Source organism: Protobothrops mucrosquamatus, unplaced genomic scaffold (assembly GCF_001527695.2).
Source record: "Protobothrops mucrosquamatus isolate PMUCROS unplaced genomic scaffold, P.Mucros_1.0 scaffold850, whole genome shotgun sequence".
NCBI lineage: Eukaryota > Metazoa > Chordata > Lepidosauria > Squamata > Viperidae > Protobothrops > Protobothrops mucrosquamatus.
The window spans coordinates 202442-220120 of NW_015387105.1; the positions used below are offsets into that span (position 1 = coordinate 202442).

A 17679-nucleotide genomic window follows, 5' to 3' on the forward strand; every position below is an offset into this window, starting at 1 on the left:
CTATCTATCTATCTATCTATCTATCTAAGATGCTGCCCATCTCACTTTCGGGAGACAAGTAGGTGTGTTGATTCCTAAATTCCACCTACAATAACATTTTGAATTTTAGCGTGTTTATGTGAACCTTGAAATTTTCTGTCTCAGCACAAAGGACAACATGAGGTTCATAGAATAGTTATCTGTATATAACATTAAATCATCACTAGGTTACGCAGAGATTGGATTGATCCTTCTGAAGATGTTTTATTTTTCCTTTGACTATTTCATATTCCTGCAAACCATGACGTTACCCAGGATTTGCTGATACATCTTTTTGTTCATGAGTACCACTGTCTCACCCACAAGCCCATGAATTAAGGAGTACTTGAATCAGAAAAAGGATGCTGGTTCACATTATTCATTAACACAGATAGGATATAAATTTAGCAAAAGTAATAAACAGTAATTACATGCATTCTGTCAGGGAATTGCACAACAGGTGTCCAAATGAAGTCACTCTGACATGAACTTGTGGTTTTATAAAAATAAATATATTTAACATCTATATTTACAGTAAACAAGATAGTCAGGCACATCATTTCATCATAAGGTAAATCATCAGGTAAATCACAGAACAGCACACAGAAGAAAAAAAAGTGGGAAAAAGAGAAACTCTCCTTTCTCACCCAGCAACCAATCATAACATAGATTGCCTCATGCAGGAGCCCACACTGTCCAAGCAATGAACTACAAATGTGTATCTGGCCTATTATACACTTTACTATTCCAGCTATTAAATTAAATATTAAATATCTTAACACATACTTACATGCATTTCTGGAGCACAGCGTCCCAAGAGATCAATCAGGGCAGCATAAAAAGTCATGATGGCATTTCCCATGTGAACAGTATCGTCCTCTTCTTCTACTTCACTTCTGTTCAGTTTTTCAAAGAAATTAAAAAATAGTGAAGAAATAAAAATTTCTGTATTAAATTTGCTATATAATTTATCTTTAGTCAGACCTGGGTTCAAGCCTTGGCATATTCAGTTAAAACATAGATTTTAATGCTCAGAAAATCCTAAAAACAATTAAGATTATAGTGAAAATTTTACATTAATTCTAAGCCCTTAGTCTAAAAATAATACAAAATAGGGGGTTTTTTTGGTTTGGTGGGTTGTTTTTTTTTGGTTTGGTGGGGTTTGGGAGGGAGGGAGGGAGGGAGGGAGGGAGAGATTCTCTGAAAACAGCAGGGAGACTATTGCTCAACTATTATAATAGTTGGTGAACAGAAAAATCCATTTCAGTAAAAGGTTTTATGCCCTAGGTATTTTAGAACACATGGAAATAATAATAAATAAGTTAAATTATATGGGGTAGTGGTTACATATTACCTTAACTACACAATGAAATATCCTATTGCCCATCTGTGTTCTACTTATGGATGGACAGGCAGGATATAAACAGGATACAAAACTTGCAAATTTTTTGAATCCATATGCTGATGTTCCTCTGATCTTGAGAGTTTGTATTTGTAGTAAGCAGAAGATTCTTATCATTTGCATCATAAATAATGTATTGTTATTAACATTCTCCACACAAATTAACATTAGGTATTATACTTAAGAAATTTATTAGGCTTTAGTTTCAAACAAGCAAATGTTATTATTGTCATAGAACAGCATCACACAGTTCCTTTTAGAAACAATGAATCCTATAGAAAAATTATATTCAGGGAATAAACATTTCCATTCTACCTACGGTGTTCTAGTGGATCCATTAGTTGATGAAGGACCATCTCTTGTGGGATCTTCTGATATATTTATGGCTTCTTCCATGGCAGCAAGCAAGCCATTTCCACCTTCACCTCTCAGTGCTGGTCCAAAACATTCAGGACGTCGAATGAGCAGTCTAACCACCACATTAGCATTTTCTTCAACACTCTCTCCTACAATCATATAAAAACTTAACTACTTGATGAAGCCAAAAATCTGGAATTAGTTTCTATAAACATATGATAAAGAAGCCCAATATTTTACTCCACACATATATAGTCTTTATTCATTTTGAAATTTGACAACTATATTAGCAGGGAGAGAGAACCTACATTGTGCCTGAAGCTCCACTATCTCTAGCCCAAAAGCAGACTTTAAGGACTGAATTAAACAGTTAAACTGTGAGAAACTCCATCCACTTTATCAATATCCAAAAGAGTCTCAGATAACATCACTATAAATTATACATGCCTCTTCTCTCTTACTTCCTAACAATTATATTTGAAATCAACAAAGTTATACGGCATGTACTGGAATATGAGATGAGAAAAAGAATGGATAAATTGAGCTTCACACAGATTCTCAACACAGAAGGAAGCAGTTGGAGAAGGAGATGCCAATGGTGTTGGGTAGGGAAGATATGCTATTCATTGAATGATTCCAGTTTTCTCTCAAGGTTTCTCTCAATGCTGCATAGTGACTTAAGAACATTGCTAAAAAGGAAACATTTATCAAACTATGACATCATAAACACACCTGAGAAGCAGCACTTCACCAGGCACATTAATAAATGTAGTTAAGGTATAATTGATTAGTAATAACTAGGTTATTCAAAAACTGAAGTATCTTAACACTACCATTGCAAAAAACAGCAAAACGAAGGAAATCCAGGTATCGTTCTCCTTCAACTGGGTTCCATCCAATATCTGGATAGCCTTTAGAAATTAGTAAAGGACAGTTCTGCAAACCACAGCCAGCCAAGTAGCGGACTACCTAAGAACAAGACAAAATTAAACAATAGAAGCATTTACTGCCCCTGTCTCTTCCCCTCTATCTATCTATGTATGCATATTTTACCAATGTCTAGATTCCATAGTCATCTTATAACTTGTTACCCAATTTGAAGATGTCCATTACACACTTCATACACCTAGAATCTTCGTCTCTTCTCCATCCTGACTCTTTAAATCTTCATTTATAATTCTCAGACTGCTCTTTTGTCCACATTATCACAGTAGTCTTAGTATCTTTCCCTTCAACTCCATGAAAAACCTTCTGCTTAAGCATAGTTCATTGTATTTACCTTTATTAACAACCTGGTGGTCAATATAGCTATAGAAAAAATAAATGTACTAGAAGTTACTTTCACCTTTATTTTTCTAATTTTATTTCTATTCTAGAAATTGTACATAGTTCTTATGTTAGTAATCACATTTTAATGAATTGTACAATGGGTACTTTCTCTCCTCCTGGTTTTGCATTTTCTGTTCATAGAGCTACTCTTCCCAGCAAAAGTTTTGTGCCTTTGAGATGAAACTAAAACCTGTCATTATGGGGCTCTTGTATATGAAAATTACATGGCTAACAGGATGCAAAGTGCTGCTACTATATATGTTAAGAAATATGTGAATACTTACTAAAATATAGATTCTACAATACTATTTATGATTTACCTTCTCTAAGTCAGGTTCTCGTAAAGCCAATGCAAGTTCATTATTATCCATTACTGATGCTGCTGCAACATCTAAAGGTGTTGATCCACGCATAGAAGGAGAAGCTATCAAATGAATTTCAGAAATTGGCAACATGTTAAAACAGAACAGCATCCTGTTATCAAAATACAGTAGCTAAATGAAATATTTCAGATTTGAAAACCACATTTTATAATATATAGCCATGATTTTGTTGAGTCAATATCATCTGAATAATACCACACTTGTTTTTATTATACATTAAAGTTTTACTCCATGTATCAACTAGGCATACATTTTCAGGATTTAGGGGATGTGAAGATGCAGTAAAAATACATCCATTCTAAGCAGGCTATACTGCATAAATAGTCTGGCAGTGAATGCAATGGCTGACACATAATGCTAATCAATAGGAATAATTTATTATTAAGAGGTGTTGGAAGCCTTGAAACATCTTAGAATGAATATACAAAGTAGCCATTAATTTGTGAACTCCAAAAAGATTTAATAGCAATAAATACAAAATGTATAGTGAACTGTAGGGAAAATATAATACATATTTACCAAGTCCAACACTGCTGTTTTCCAAAAGATAGCTAAGATGATCAAACATGGCTTTCTGATTCTGTCTGCTGATGCGGCAAAAATAACATAGAAAACGACAGCAATTTGCCACCATCTTAGGAAAGGTGATTTCCTAGACAAACAGTACTATGTTAGAAAAGCAAGGATAGTATGTATATAAAAAACCTCAGGCTAAAGTAATTTGCTTTTTCATGTAATTTTCTGTAAAACTACTCAAATATCTAGATACACATTCAATAAAAGTGAAAATCCTGATTGCTTAAACTTTGGCTCCATTAAAGTTGGTTCTGTGCATTATAAAATGAAGCCATCATAGGGAGAACAACCTAAAATGGAGAGTTCAGCTCAGTTCCATTATCCATGATATTAAAAATTGTAAACCAAATAATCTCCATCCAAAGGAGATGGCTCATTAGTAAAACCACAGGATGTGACCTTTATTGTCAAGCAAAACAGTGGTGGCTCCATTGTAAAAATTCTCTGGCAGAGTTGGGGGGGGGGCATGAAATATGCATTGTGATTCAAATTCTCCATGTGCATCCTTGACATTTGAATGCAAATAATGGATTAATGCAAGAACAGAACTTGTGCTATGGTATCATAGAGTGTCATTGTGGCTAACTAGATTCCAATGCACTCTGGCAAATTTTTCAACAAAAGAAAATTCTAAATCCATGACCAATAAAATCCCAGCATCCTAAGAATTTCGTAGTAGGAAAAAAGGGCTGGATTGAGAAGAGTTGGCTCTGAAATTGTGTTAAAAAAAACCCAACTATCCCATCAAATATTTGCACTTTATTGCTAGTCTGCTCTCTGACATTTCCAGAATGTTCTTCCCTTTCTCCTCACAAATCAAGCTTGAATTTTGCTTTGAAAAATCCTGCTCCATATTCTCATTTTTTTATGCAGATTCTATAGTTTCAGTCCCTCTGCCTTCAAACTTTCTCTCTGCTCAAAGAAAGGCTTTTCCATCAAGTTTACTGCCCAACAAAATTTAATTCTAAATTTTGTTATTGGAATAACAAAAGGTAGAACAGTTTCGTGGGATCAAAGAATACTTTGGACAAAATGTATGGTCTGCTGGAGTAACTTCCACCTAGACCCCATCTATTCATTAATAATCCATAACTGGGCAAGATATTATCAAAATTATTTTTAAGATCACATTGCAACAGGACTAATCTGTATAGGAGTATGTAATCTATGAAGAACACCTCAGTATTCAGGCAGAGGTCAATAATGAAAGTCTTGAAAGCCTCCTATCTCTACTGATTCAATTAATCCTTTCTTGAAAATGATCATGACAACTCTGTCTCTTAGATAATAAATTCTTACCTGTGCCCACTACCAACCCTGTTTTCATACTTTAGAATTACTGTCGAATTTTTCTGAAATGTTTTAATGGTAGATTGCCAAGTTAATGTCAGCTGATTAAGCTTGCTGACCTTCTCCATCATTATATGCTCATCCCTCACTAAACTGAGACATGAAATTAAAGTATTGCCTCAACCTTTTCCCCCTTTCTCTCACTACTTCCTTGCATAAATGTTTGATCAGCCCATGCTACAAGTTCTCTTGACAAGTAGTTTCAGGAGTCATTATTCACTAGACGTGGTAACAACTTTTCCTTATTATTCATACATTTATCTCTAGAGAAGCTTACCTGCAGAAATCAAAAAGGTAACAAATAATTAAAGTGATGTATTTCAATATCCTTTCAAATAAATGCATACTAGACAATATTAATACATTGAAATGTATGCCAATTAATGTACACATTCCTAAGTATATCCTGTGTAAACTTAATTTTAATGACAGGTTGGAAAGAGAAGGTACAAAAATATGCTATTGCAGTTTCATTCTTCATTTGCACATATTTCTTCACTTTATCACAGCCAAACAGGATCGTATATTGTACTTAACATTTGATGGGGGAAGAAATGGAGAAATAAATCACATAGGCATGTAATTATGCATCTAAGTACAGATGTTTGCTAATTAGTTTATATACAGTGGTGACCTGGATAGTTGATAAATGCACAAACACACAGCCTAATTCCACTTCCCACCAAAACCATACAATTCAAACAACACATTAGTGTTAGATAAAGGGCCATTAGTTTAGGGCTAATTGTAGTTCTACAAAATAAACTGCCCCTGTTAAGCCTGTATTTTAATAAAAGTTGGGCATCTAATTTCATGAACTGAAATACACGACAACTAGCATAAACACGGATAAAGTGTTTTCTCCCAGTTTATTGTAAAATAGCTCAGACTATCTGCTGTTGCTACCTGGGAGTTATTAACAGGGAATTATTTGGTAAGCAAAAAAATTTCAGTAGGTCTTCAGCTGAGGTACTGGATGTGCACCCATAGCCCCAAAATGCCAACATATTCATGTTTGACTTAGAACAATGTTTGCTGAGTTCTGAATCATCAAACTTTAATGGAAGTTATGTTAAGTTAATGTTAAGTTCTCATTAAGTTCCATTAAGAGCTCAAGACCACCAAAACATCAACCTAAGCTTGGTCCTCTCTACGGAATAAAACCATTACTTTGATGTCATAGTAAAACTACTGATAGATTGGGTTTATTGGGTACAGTTGTTAAATGTGCAATTTTACAAATAATTTAAATCCCTAATTAAGCCAAATCTTCAACAAGAGATAAGCAGGTTTGTCTGGCGTCAGAGCCAAAACTTAAACATATATTATGCTTATACATTACCTTTGATTCTCCTCCTCCAAGTACATTCACCATTACTTCCATTACAGTCTCATGCATCCCTAGTGCCCTCATAAGATTAGGATGCTGATAAAAAACTTTATTGTTCATAATGTCCCTATTAGAAATAGAAAAAATAGTAAAAAGTAAACTGAAAATCCTTTTATATCTACTTATAAAATGTTACTGTCCACTCCGTATCATTTAATATGGTTTTTAAAAATAAAAAAATGGAATTTATTCAAAATATCCTAGAGCAGAGATTCTAAAACTATGGAGGGTCACAAGCAAATCACTCGGGGTTCACACATCACTCCCACTCTGCCTGAACATATCTCAAAGGTCCTAGGAAGATTTTCTGAACACCTATCCTTCTCTTTTCCCCAATATAATGAAGTAAATGAACAAATTTGTGCAGATTGGTGAATTAGATTGGACTTGAAAGCCTAATTGTGAATTGTAATTCAAGTGACAGCTTAAAGAAAGTTTTTTAAAAATAGGAGTTATGGTTACTGCTTTTCAAATAAACATGTCATAGTCATTGCATTTATTGTTGGAGATACCTAGCATCTATAGAAAAAAATCCATGATAGATATGAGCTGTTGTTCTGGGGAACAAAGAAGGAAGAAGGAGTATTATGCTTGCCACCCTGAGTTATTTGAAAAAAATTATAAAGGTGAGATAAGCATCTAATAAATAATATGTAAAATATTAACTACATAATCCAAAACTCTTTTAAGTCATCAATATTTTTTATGAATGTAAAATGGTCCTAAGATTAAAATATTTGAAAACGACTAATCTAAAGGATGGGCAAGAATTTTTTTAGTTATTTTTAGTTGAAAACTTAAAAAGTATTTTCATTTAATAATTCAAAAATAAAATATCTTAATATGAGAGAGATGAAAATGACACATTCAGTTGCAAAAAGCAGGTTTTATATCCCTTTGATTTTTAATCTGATTTCCACCATTTTATTCTCCTCAAGGAAAAAAAAGATTGCTATTTTTTAATGGCTCATCAGTTAAATTAAGTCAGGACTGTTCTCTATTGTATATGGATGATGCAGACTTCCACTCAATTTGTTTCTATGAGACCTTCAAAAAAGTCATATATTGTTTCAAAAGCCAGACTTTTAAAAATGAATATATAAAGAAATGAAAAATATAAAACTAATATGTTTGATTTATAGGAAGAAAGCATCATGGTTTAAGTTGCGTAGAAAACATATACTCTGACCTCAGAAACCTTTTCCTTATTAAAAATAAAGTTAATAAATATAAAAAAATACATTTCCTATGTCCAAAAATGTCATCTGCCATCTTTTCTATATCTTATCTATATGTCCCCCATAAAATTACCAGATAGTATTTTTTTTTTTTAGAATAATGTTTAGTTTATTCAAGAAAAGTTTTAGTTTTAAACTAAATAACTTTACTTGACGGGTAAATAAGGCTTTAGAGATCTTGATTGAATAAAGATTAATCAAATACGTGAACTTAGTAAGAAGATGCTTTTCTGTATTAATATGCTTGTTGTGGATATAACAATTATTTGGATCGGATTTAAACTTTATTGAGTGGGTTAAAAGAGTTTTTCATAGATATAGATAGATTGATTGATTGATAGATTATAGATTTAAAATAGAGTAGAAATGTATTTTTGGGAGTAATATTCTTATTTCTAGGAAGGATAGCTATTTGGTAATGGAAGGAGAATAAGAAGGATTTCTGAAAAAAGAAGAAATGGTATTAATAAATGAGTTACTAGATTAAAAAATAGAATACTTGTAGAAAATATAAGAATGTTATGGTTGAAATAATATGTGTATTTTATAGATAAGGATTATACGAAGGAAAAAGGGAAAGGAGGGACACCTGAAGTGTTAATAATATGTTTATTTAAAAGCCAAATTGGAATATGATAATTGTAAATAGTAAAGCTTAAAAACAGGATTTGGATTTATACAGATGAAATGTTATTGATGATTGTTCTGATTGATTGAATTTTATTGAAAAATACATTAATTTGAATATATTGTATTATTTGAGGGAAATAGAGAGGGAGTTTCTATGATTTAACCTGAGTTATATATGTACGATTTTGTTTTTGGATGATTGATTACCCTATCACCACGTTGTTTCTCAAGCACCTTGTTGTAAAAATAAAAAAATCAATAAAACTTGTTTTTTTTAAAAAAAAAAAAAGAAAGAAAAGAAAAGTTAAAATACAAAATACCAATGTTTTGGTGTTTTATTCTTAAAAAAAAAAGAAATTTCTAAATATTATCACATGTTCTCAAGGAACCTGATTATTGTATTGGATTATTTCAATTTGAGTCAGAAGCCAGAAGGAAATTAATTAGAAATTAACAGTTTTCTAGATTTTCATTTCACATATTAGCCTACTTGTCCATAATGCAAATTCCTTGAAGCCTATGAGAATAAACCTCTAACTATCAGTCTTCTCTCCTAATAATCAACCAAAGACAATTATGTAACAGTTAAGTTTTATATAGAAAGAAATGTTTTACCCTAATCCACGAATCATAAGCTTCTCTTCTTCCTTGCCCATCCTAACACTGAGGAGAGAACGGATCTGGCCAAGAGATGCAAGCAAGTTGATGGTATCTTCCACTGATACACCATTTATAGTGTATGTCTTGGGCAAGGCTCGAACCAGGCCACCAACCCCATCATATTGGCGGTGTAGCAAAACAAACATGGCCCTCACCAACTCTGGGTCTTCTATTACAGATTCTTGAGCCCAACGTACCATAGTTTCTGATATCAGCTGTTGGAGAGTTGCTAGATGTAGAAAGCATTAAGACAAACATACAACAAGACCTTTTTTTCTACCTTTAATAACAATCATCACATGCAATGCCAATTTGGATTAGAAATTCAGAATGATGAATTTCTGAAAAAAGAAAATCACCAAATCAAATTAGAAATTATAAGTGTAAAACGTACAGAGTCAATTTGGAGGAAAAGAGACAATTGCTTCACTAGTTACTAGGCTAGAAAAATCCAAATTATTTTTTAAAGGATCACAATAAAAATATTCTTTAAAATAAAAATACAAACTGAAGATAACCTGTACTTAAATTTATAAAGATGAATTAATGACAATATAAAAATCTCCTATCCAATAAGGATGAGAAAAGAGAAAAGAAGACATGATAAACTGCTGTCATGCAATGGCCAGCATTTCTATGCATTTGCATTCCAGGAAAAAAAAAATAATGTGTCAGATTCAGTCCTGATGGGCTATGGGTCACATTGCAAAGAGTGTTGCCCTGACTATGAAACTTCCAGAAAGAAAGAAGTAAAGCTTCTAGCATAAGTACATGCCTTCACTTATCATTTCATTCCCTACCAAAGATTGTACACCTACCCCCTCCCACAAATACAAATGAATGCATCCTTACTAGTGGAAAATTATTCATTTGCTCAATATTTTGTTAGTCTATCTGAATTCCACTTTGCATCCCATCAGTTCAACAAGGATTTGCCAAAAGCCACAGCTTCTTAGTCAGCAGATTTTGAATGTAGTATAATGTTCCAGAACATGCAATTATTTCAGAAAAATTATGTTAAAGCACTGAAATTGCACTGAATTTATAGACATTTATTCTGAAAGAGATTATGATATCAGAATGAGAGAATTATTATACTATGCTTTCTTTAAATTCAGGTAACAACTAAACCTTATTTTACTTTACTTACATGGTTTCTTGTTATTATCGTCAACTAGCTTCTCTGCTTGTTTCTTTTTCAAGTGTGTGACTCTTTCTACAAGATATAGCAGCCGACCTTTAATAGTTAAATCATTGTTTCCATCTAGAATTCCATCTTCATCTAGCTGAATTCCTAGACATAAATATCAAATATTTATGATAGCATTAAAACCACAACTAAACAATATATTTGTCTTCATTTCCAAGACTAGCTTTAGAACTTTGAGAGCAGTTAAGTAGAGTGCTTATTTATGGTAGTTGGCCACATCGTGCTAATTTTACCTTATGATTTCCCCAAAGCTAGATCAAGGCAGCAGTTGTTATATGAAACTGCAGGTTCTTGCTGACAATATAGATAATGCAGTTTTAACACTGTATTCAATACAATTTTAAGTATCTTGGTATTACAATTACATTTCAATCTACCATATTTTGTTGAATAAAACTATCAGTATTTTATTTGCTTTAATATTTGGAGCAGGAAAGGAGTATTCAAAGTTCAGGCTTACCGCAATGTGCCATCAGATCTTCATGAAAATCCAGGAGATGATCTCTTATTTCTTCAGGACAAGGACAATCATTTTTATCGTCCTTAAAATTCAGCAGCATGTTGATCTTTAAAAGTGAACATATATTTAAAGTTATATGTAAGAGGTGATATGTAGGTAGAATACAACATTTACTACAATATTATTAAACTCAAGTCATGTTTGAAACTCCCCATGGAAAGAAAGGATGGAAAGAAGCGCATGCATTTTGTTCGTTCTAATGAATTATCATTATATTCACTTTTGTACAGCTCAGTAAATCAGTTCCTGTAAGATCTATTGAAAGAAATGGTGCAGCCACATCTTTGTCTCTTGGCTTGTACTATGACATTATCAATGTCATCAAAGATCCCTGTTAGTACTGGTTAGAAATGGTTTAAATGATGTTCAGGATTTTGAAACTTAAATTAAAAATGGGCACTCTAATTTGTACCTGTGTAATTGCATAATAATTTTAATTTATCCTTTCACCAATAGCAAGGCTCACAAATAAAATCTCTTGGCACATATATGATGCTGCATTTTACCAATGGTAACTTCTATGCATCAGGAAGTTTAAAAGAGAGCAAAATAAGGAACAAAAAGAGCAACTTTCCAATAGACACAGTAGGATTTTCCTATTCTTCTTTTCTTAGTACAGGCTCCATGATCTTTAACTTGTGCTAGAAGGTCCCCATTCAGAGCAAAGTAGGGGACAGCATGCTTCGGGGAAAGATTGTCAAGTTATAAGTATTCAAATGAAGAGAAGGACGAGGGGGGACATGATAGTGTTCCAATATCTCAGGGGCTGCTACAAAGAAGAGGGAGTCAAGCTATTCTCCAAAGCACCTGAAGGCAAGACAAGAAGCAATGGATGGACACTAATCAAAGAGAGAAGCAACCTAGAACTAAGGAGAAACTTCCTGACAGTTAGAACAATGAATCAGTGGAACAACCTGCCTCCAGAAGCGGTGAATGCTCCAACACTGGAAGCCTTTAAGAAGAGATTGGACAGCCATTTGTCTGAAATGGTAGGGTTTCCTGCCTGAGCAGGGGGTTGGACTAGATGACCTCCAAGGTCCCTTCCAACTTTTGTAGTAGTAGTAGTAGTATTAGTAGTAGTAGTAGTAGTAGTAGTAGTAGTAGTAATATAGAGATAACTAACAACATGTGCGCATAAAGATGAATACATCGTAAGAATTCTACAAAATTTATTTCACCAAAATGCAACTATTTAATGTATTGGGGGGGTCCCCATACAGAATATTTTAATGTATATTCAATCATAAACAGTTGAATTAATATCAGGCCTGGTCCATATTTTTCATGGACGGCAAAATACTTGTCAAAAGTGACTGCTCCTTGTTAAAACACAATAGCTGAATGTTATGGAAATCAGAATTCTCATACATCAAGGCAGTTTAGCTTTTATTTTTAGTCTGGTATACTCCTCTGGTCCAGGAAAATCATTACCTTGTACAGATTTTTTAAAAACTAAAGAAACCCCCAATATAAAAGTATTTATTAGATTATTAACCTGCTCCTGTGGTGGGGATCGAAATTCTTTTGTTTTCTTGGCTGTCAGAGCTGCAGACATATTTAAAGCCTGCATAACTTCATTATATCGGAAACGCTGATTTTCTTGAAGTTTTGCTACAAAATCATCTGAAAATGCTACAATGGCTTCTATTCTATGGCGTATCTGGAAGTCACACAGATATTGGAGTAAATGGCACATCTGAAATAGAATTAATAGAACAAAACAAAATAAATGGGGTAACAGTTTTAAAACTACCATTTCAGATATGGGATATTTCTTTTATTTAACTTGGATCATTTCTTTTTTTTAATACAACTTACATCCTTTGTCATCTATTTCTGTTTTTTAAACCTTTCATTGTCTCCATTTCAAAATACTGAAAAATTCCATTTTCTCCCCTTATCTTTCCCTCAGCTTAACATTTTAATTTCCTTTTGAACACATTATTTGTAATTAATGTATTACTTATTGCTTATTGACAGCTTTACTCTGTCAATATTCTTCTTCTTTTCCCCCTCAATATTCTTCTCAGTATACATATGTTGTAAATATTCTTTTCTATTTGTATCTACTTTTCTCTATGTCTAGAACTTTTTCTTAAACTGCCAGCCCAATTTTTTTTTATATGTTTGTCCGTATATAGGCACATAAATGTCTCAGGTAGAAAAATAATCCACAAAATACACTATTACCTATGCATTCTTTTGTAAATTACCTGTAATTTTACGGGCTCAGGAAGTTTCATTTGAAGAAGTCCTTCTTCTGGAACCTTCTCTCTTCTGATTTCATCCATACCTGCCTCTACATTTAGACTTTCTGTAACCAGTTCCTTCACTAATATTCGGGTTTCATCTTCACGACCGTTATCTTCTTTAAACACACTGGGCTCAATGAGCTGCAAGATATGCTTCAGATCTTCATTGTGGAAGATACCCATTATAAGAAGGGTATAAAAAAGCTTGATCAAAGGAACAAACAGAAATTCTGTAGTACCACCTACTGGATCTCTGACATGAAGGCTACCCTCCTGAACTGCTTCTGTCAACATCTCTATGGTTTTAGACTTTAAAATTTCTAGAGGAAATTCAGGACTATATTGGTAGCACTCACTGTTAATTCTTACAAAACTGGGAGAAGAAAAGTGTATTCTGGGTCGTAAAGATGTACTAAGCCCGATACCTGGTAGGCCATGCTTTTTGTGTTCATCAGGAAACAAAGTAATACTTTTAGTCTCATCTGTCATTGGGACAATGAATTCATTGTTCATCATCAACCTTGCAGTGGCATAGCTATTAAGATGAATATCAATGAGAAGATCATAATAGCCCGCACGTAACAAGCCTGGCATATATTTGTTCTCAATTGCATAGAGAAGCTGAGATTCATCAACATGGCTGCACATAGCATGTGCAACTCGGTTATTCCCAAGGGCACACACTGCTGAGTATAGTCTGAGAGTATGATAATGAAACTTTAGCAGCTCTTCTTGTTCTGACAGTTCTAAAATATCTACAGACCTGCAATAAAAAAGAAGGAAAATAATTAAACATAGCAGTTTTGACTTTTTTTGTGTGGAACGTGCTTTTACATCCATACAATCAGCTTTCTAAGAACAAGTTCACAATTATCTTACTGATAAGTCAGTAAATTGATAAGGCTCAATCTAGAGTGCACATTTACATAGGCAAAAATGGAAGCAAGCTTAATTAGACTTTCAACCATTTCCAAAATAGCTTTCTAATTGGCTAAGTACAATGGTTTATCGAGTAATTAAAAATTTTCACCAAGAATTAAGTTTCTTTCTTAGCACTTTGATGTATTCAGTAACTATAGCTAACAATTGTTGGATAATATTATTTATCCAACACAGTCGTGCATTGGGAATAACCATGATTAATAGAAGATGACATCTTTTGCAATGAAAGATTTGAATCTGGTATTTCCTATGATTGATGAACATTAGTTGATGGAAGCAAAAATAGATTCTGCTGTTAGAAAATTATGGAAAGGTACCTAGAAAGTAGCAGAGTGTTAGTTCAAATCCTGCCTTAGCCATGAAAGGCAGCTGGATTACTTTGAGCCAGTCATTCTCTCTTAGTCCAACCTACCTCATAGGTTTGTTTTGTGGGGAAATAGGAGAAAGACGTTGTATGGGATATGTTCACTGCCTTGAGTTATTTGTAAAAATAATATAGGTGGGTTACACCAGTGGTGGGATTCAAATATGTGAACAACCGGTTCTCTGTGTGGATGCTACTTCCGGAAGTCCGTTCTGGGCCTGGGCAACAAAAAATTAACTACCGTTTCTGCCAAACCGGTGCAAACCGGCTGAATCCCACCTCTGGGTTACATATAAAAAATAATAAAATAATATAATATAATAAAATAAAATAAATAATAAAATAAAATAAAATAAATAATAAAATAAAATAAAATAAAATAAAATAAAATAAAATAAAATAAAATAAAATAATAAAATAAAATAAAATAAAATAAAATAAAATAAAATAAAATAAAATAAAATAATAAAATAAAATAAAATAAAATAAAATAAATAAAATAAAATAAAATAATAAAATAAAATAATAAAAGTGATAAATAGTGTTGGTGTAAACTAGATTTACCTAGTCTTAATTTTCTTTTCTTATTGCCCTTCTGCCCTTTGCATGTTTGATAGGATTTTATCAATATATACTAACATATACTTTTTTTCAGATACATGATTTACCATACACTTAAGGTCAAACATCTTATCTCATTTCATCTGTAAATGCAACCAAGGAGTAAGTACCTGTTTTCCTCTGGAATGTGAAGGGACATGAACTGCAAAGACTCCAGGCACTGTATTGACCAGCCCTGACGTTCATTGATCCGTGATATATCAATCTTCAGAAACTGATTTGGCACTCTGCTCCAAAGAACATGTGTCAGAAACTGAACATGGAGACGGGGCGGGCATTGAGGAAGTGGATTTTTGTGCTCACTTTTGAACAATCCAGCTGACAATGGCATTACATTCTGAGAACAGAGCAAAACAGAGTTGTCAGTAAATGCAGTAAATTGAAAAAACAAAAAATAAACTCAAATACACACAAACATACACATACACATATATACATACATATATATATACATATATGTGCATATATATGCATATAAATATATACATACATACATACATGTATATATGTATATATGTGTATATATATATATATGTGTGTGTGTGTGTGTGTGTGTGTGTGTAGGTCTTTGGTCATTCGGGTTCTCTCCCGCGTAAAATTGGAAGTGTCCTGGCAACGTTTCGACGAAGTCACATTCGTCATCTTCAGGCTGGTGTCTTCACCTTCGTGCTTCTGGGAGTAGTGTGCGATCGCTGCTGTTTCTTCCTTTTAACTGCCAGTGGGGTTTGAGCTGATTGGGTGGGAGCTTGGCTGTGTTCTGATTGGGTGGAGGTGTGTTCTGATTGGTTAAGGAGCTTGGCTGTGCTCTGATTGGATGGGGGGTTGGCTGTGCTCTGATTGGATGGGGGAGTGTTCTGTTTGNTCTTTGTGTTAGGGACTCGTTTGCCAATAAGGGCGGGTTTCCAAATGGCTGGTAGGCGGGAGGTATCATCTCGTTTATTCATGCTGTGTGGGCGTTTTTCTATCTCAATGGCTTCTCTGATTATTCTGTTGTTAAAGTGTTCAGTTTTGGCAATAGTTCTGGTCTTTTTAAAGTCAATTTTATGTCCTGTGGCTTTAAGATGTTGGACCAGGGAAGAAGTTGGTTCCTCTTTTCTGACTGAGTTCTTGTGTTCTTCAATGCGTGCATTTATTCTTCTGTTGGTTTGTCCGATGTATGTGGTGGGACAGGCGGTGCATGGGATTTCATATACTCCTTGATTTTCTAACTCAATACCTCCCGCCTACCAGCCATTTGGAAACCCACCCTTATTGGCAAACGAGTCCCTAACACAAAGAACGACACCAGACCCACACTCACGAAAACCACACAGGTCACCACCACACATCCTTAAGACTACTTGTAGGGGGCAATTTAGCAGATCTGAACATGATTCTGATACTAAGGAAAGCAACCTGACTCACTTTTCATTTTTAGATTGAATCATCATATTCGTAAAGAATTAACCAATGGCATCGCCTTTGCCCGGGGACACCCTTTTGGGGGCTCCTTTCATGTCTCTGCTAACGAGCCCATCAAAGTGGTACCTATTTATCTACTCGCATTTGCACCCTTTCAAACTGCTAGGTCAGCAGGAGCTGGAGCAATGATAGGAGCTCACCACACTACACAACAGCACTTGGTCTCGAACGCAGGTTTGCAGATTGTCAACCCAGTGTTCTAACCATGTTAGCCATCACACTCCTTTTAAAATTGAGTGGTGTTACTTGAATGACCTACTGAAACTCCGGTGGTATAAAAATGCCTATCATAAAAATGTTGGTCTCAACCACCTGTGTTGTAATGACTATTGTTTTAATTAAGTTTTATATGTTCATACCAATGGTGGACATTGAGCAGTAAAATATGACTCATACTTTGAGAATCCATCCTATGCAAAAAAATAGTGTTGTAGCTTTCTATGATAAAAAATTGGCAAAAAGCACAACAGTAAGTGCTACCATAAAACCTAATAATATTTTTATTAAAAGAACAGTGATATAAATCTCTCTGGTATATGGGAAGCAATTATAGAGAGAGCTTTAATCTTTCTGGTTGTGATGGAAAGTGCACCCAAAGCAGGAGTGAGGGGGACCATGGTTTCCTAGGGAGGAGGCAGTACATTATGAGACAAAAGCCCAAAATAAGAGATTCCTAGAATCTCTCAGGGTATATCTATTGAGTTAGAAGGTTATAGCTTTAGTCTGGCAAGATTCAGTCTATTAGGTTTAAAAATGTAAAGTAATGGACTCTATTGAATTCTATTGTGTCATCTTTGGACTTGGACCTGATATTGCATGGAAGGAAAACCATTGTCCTATAATCCCAACGAACTGAAAAACCAATAAAACATGAGCACCAGGAATATTATAAATTAAAAAAGTTCAATACAATCACCAATCACCAAGCTTTCGTCGGAAGCTACCGACATCATCAGGGTTCAATGCTAGTCAATGG

The 17679-nt window shown here is 33.9% G+C and overlaps 1 protein-coding gene across 1 annotated transcript in view; it reads right to left on the bottom strand.

The window, feature by feature from the left end:
- The window catches only part of RYR2 (ryanodine receptor 2), a 207825-nt gene that overhangs the window by 107728 nt on the left and 82418 nt on the right, over positions 1 to 17679 (bottom strand). The window contains exons 36-47 of the mRNA XM_015819028.1: positions 15353 to 15579; positions 13277 to 14078; positions 12559 to 12759; positions 11004 to 11109; positions 10484 to 10627; positions 9289 to 9562; positions 6758 to 6872; positions 4009 to 4141; positions 3427 to 3530; positions 2611 to 2746; positions 1740 to 1926; positions 809 to 914 (exon numbers count right to left, since the gene is read on the bottom strand). Coding sequence (XP_015674514.1) covers positions 809 to 914; positions 1740 to 1926; positions 2611 to 2746; positions 3427 to 3530; positions 4009 to 4141; positions 6758 to 6872; positions 9289 to 9562; positions 10484 to 10627; positions 11004 to 11109; positions 12559 to 12759; positions 13277 to 14078; positions 15353 to 15579 — 2535 coding nt within the window. The remainder of the gene's footprint in view (positions 1 to 808; positions 915 to 1739; positions 1927 to 2610; positions 2747 to 3426; positions 3531 to 4008; positions 4142 to 6757; positions 6873 to 9288; positions 9563 to 10483; positions 10628 to 11003; positions 11110 to 12558; positions 12760 to 13276; positions 14079 to 15352; positions 15580 to 17679) is intronic.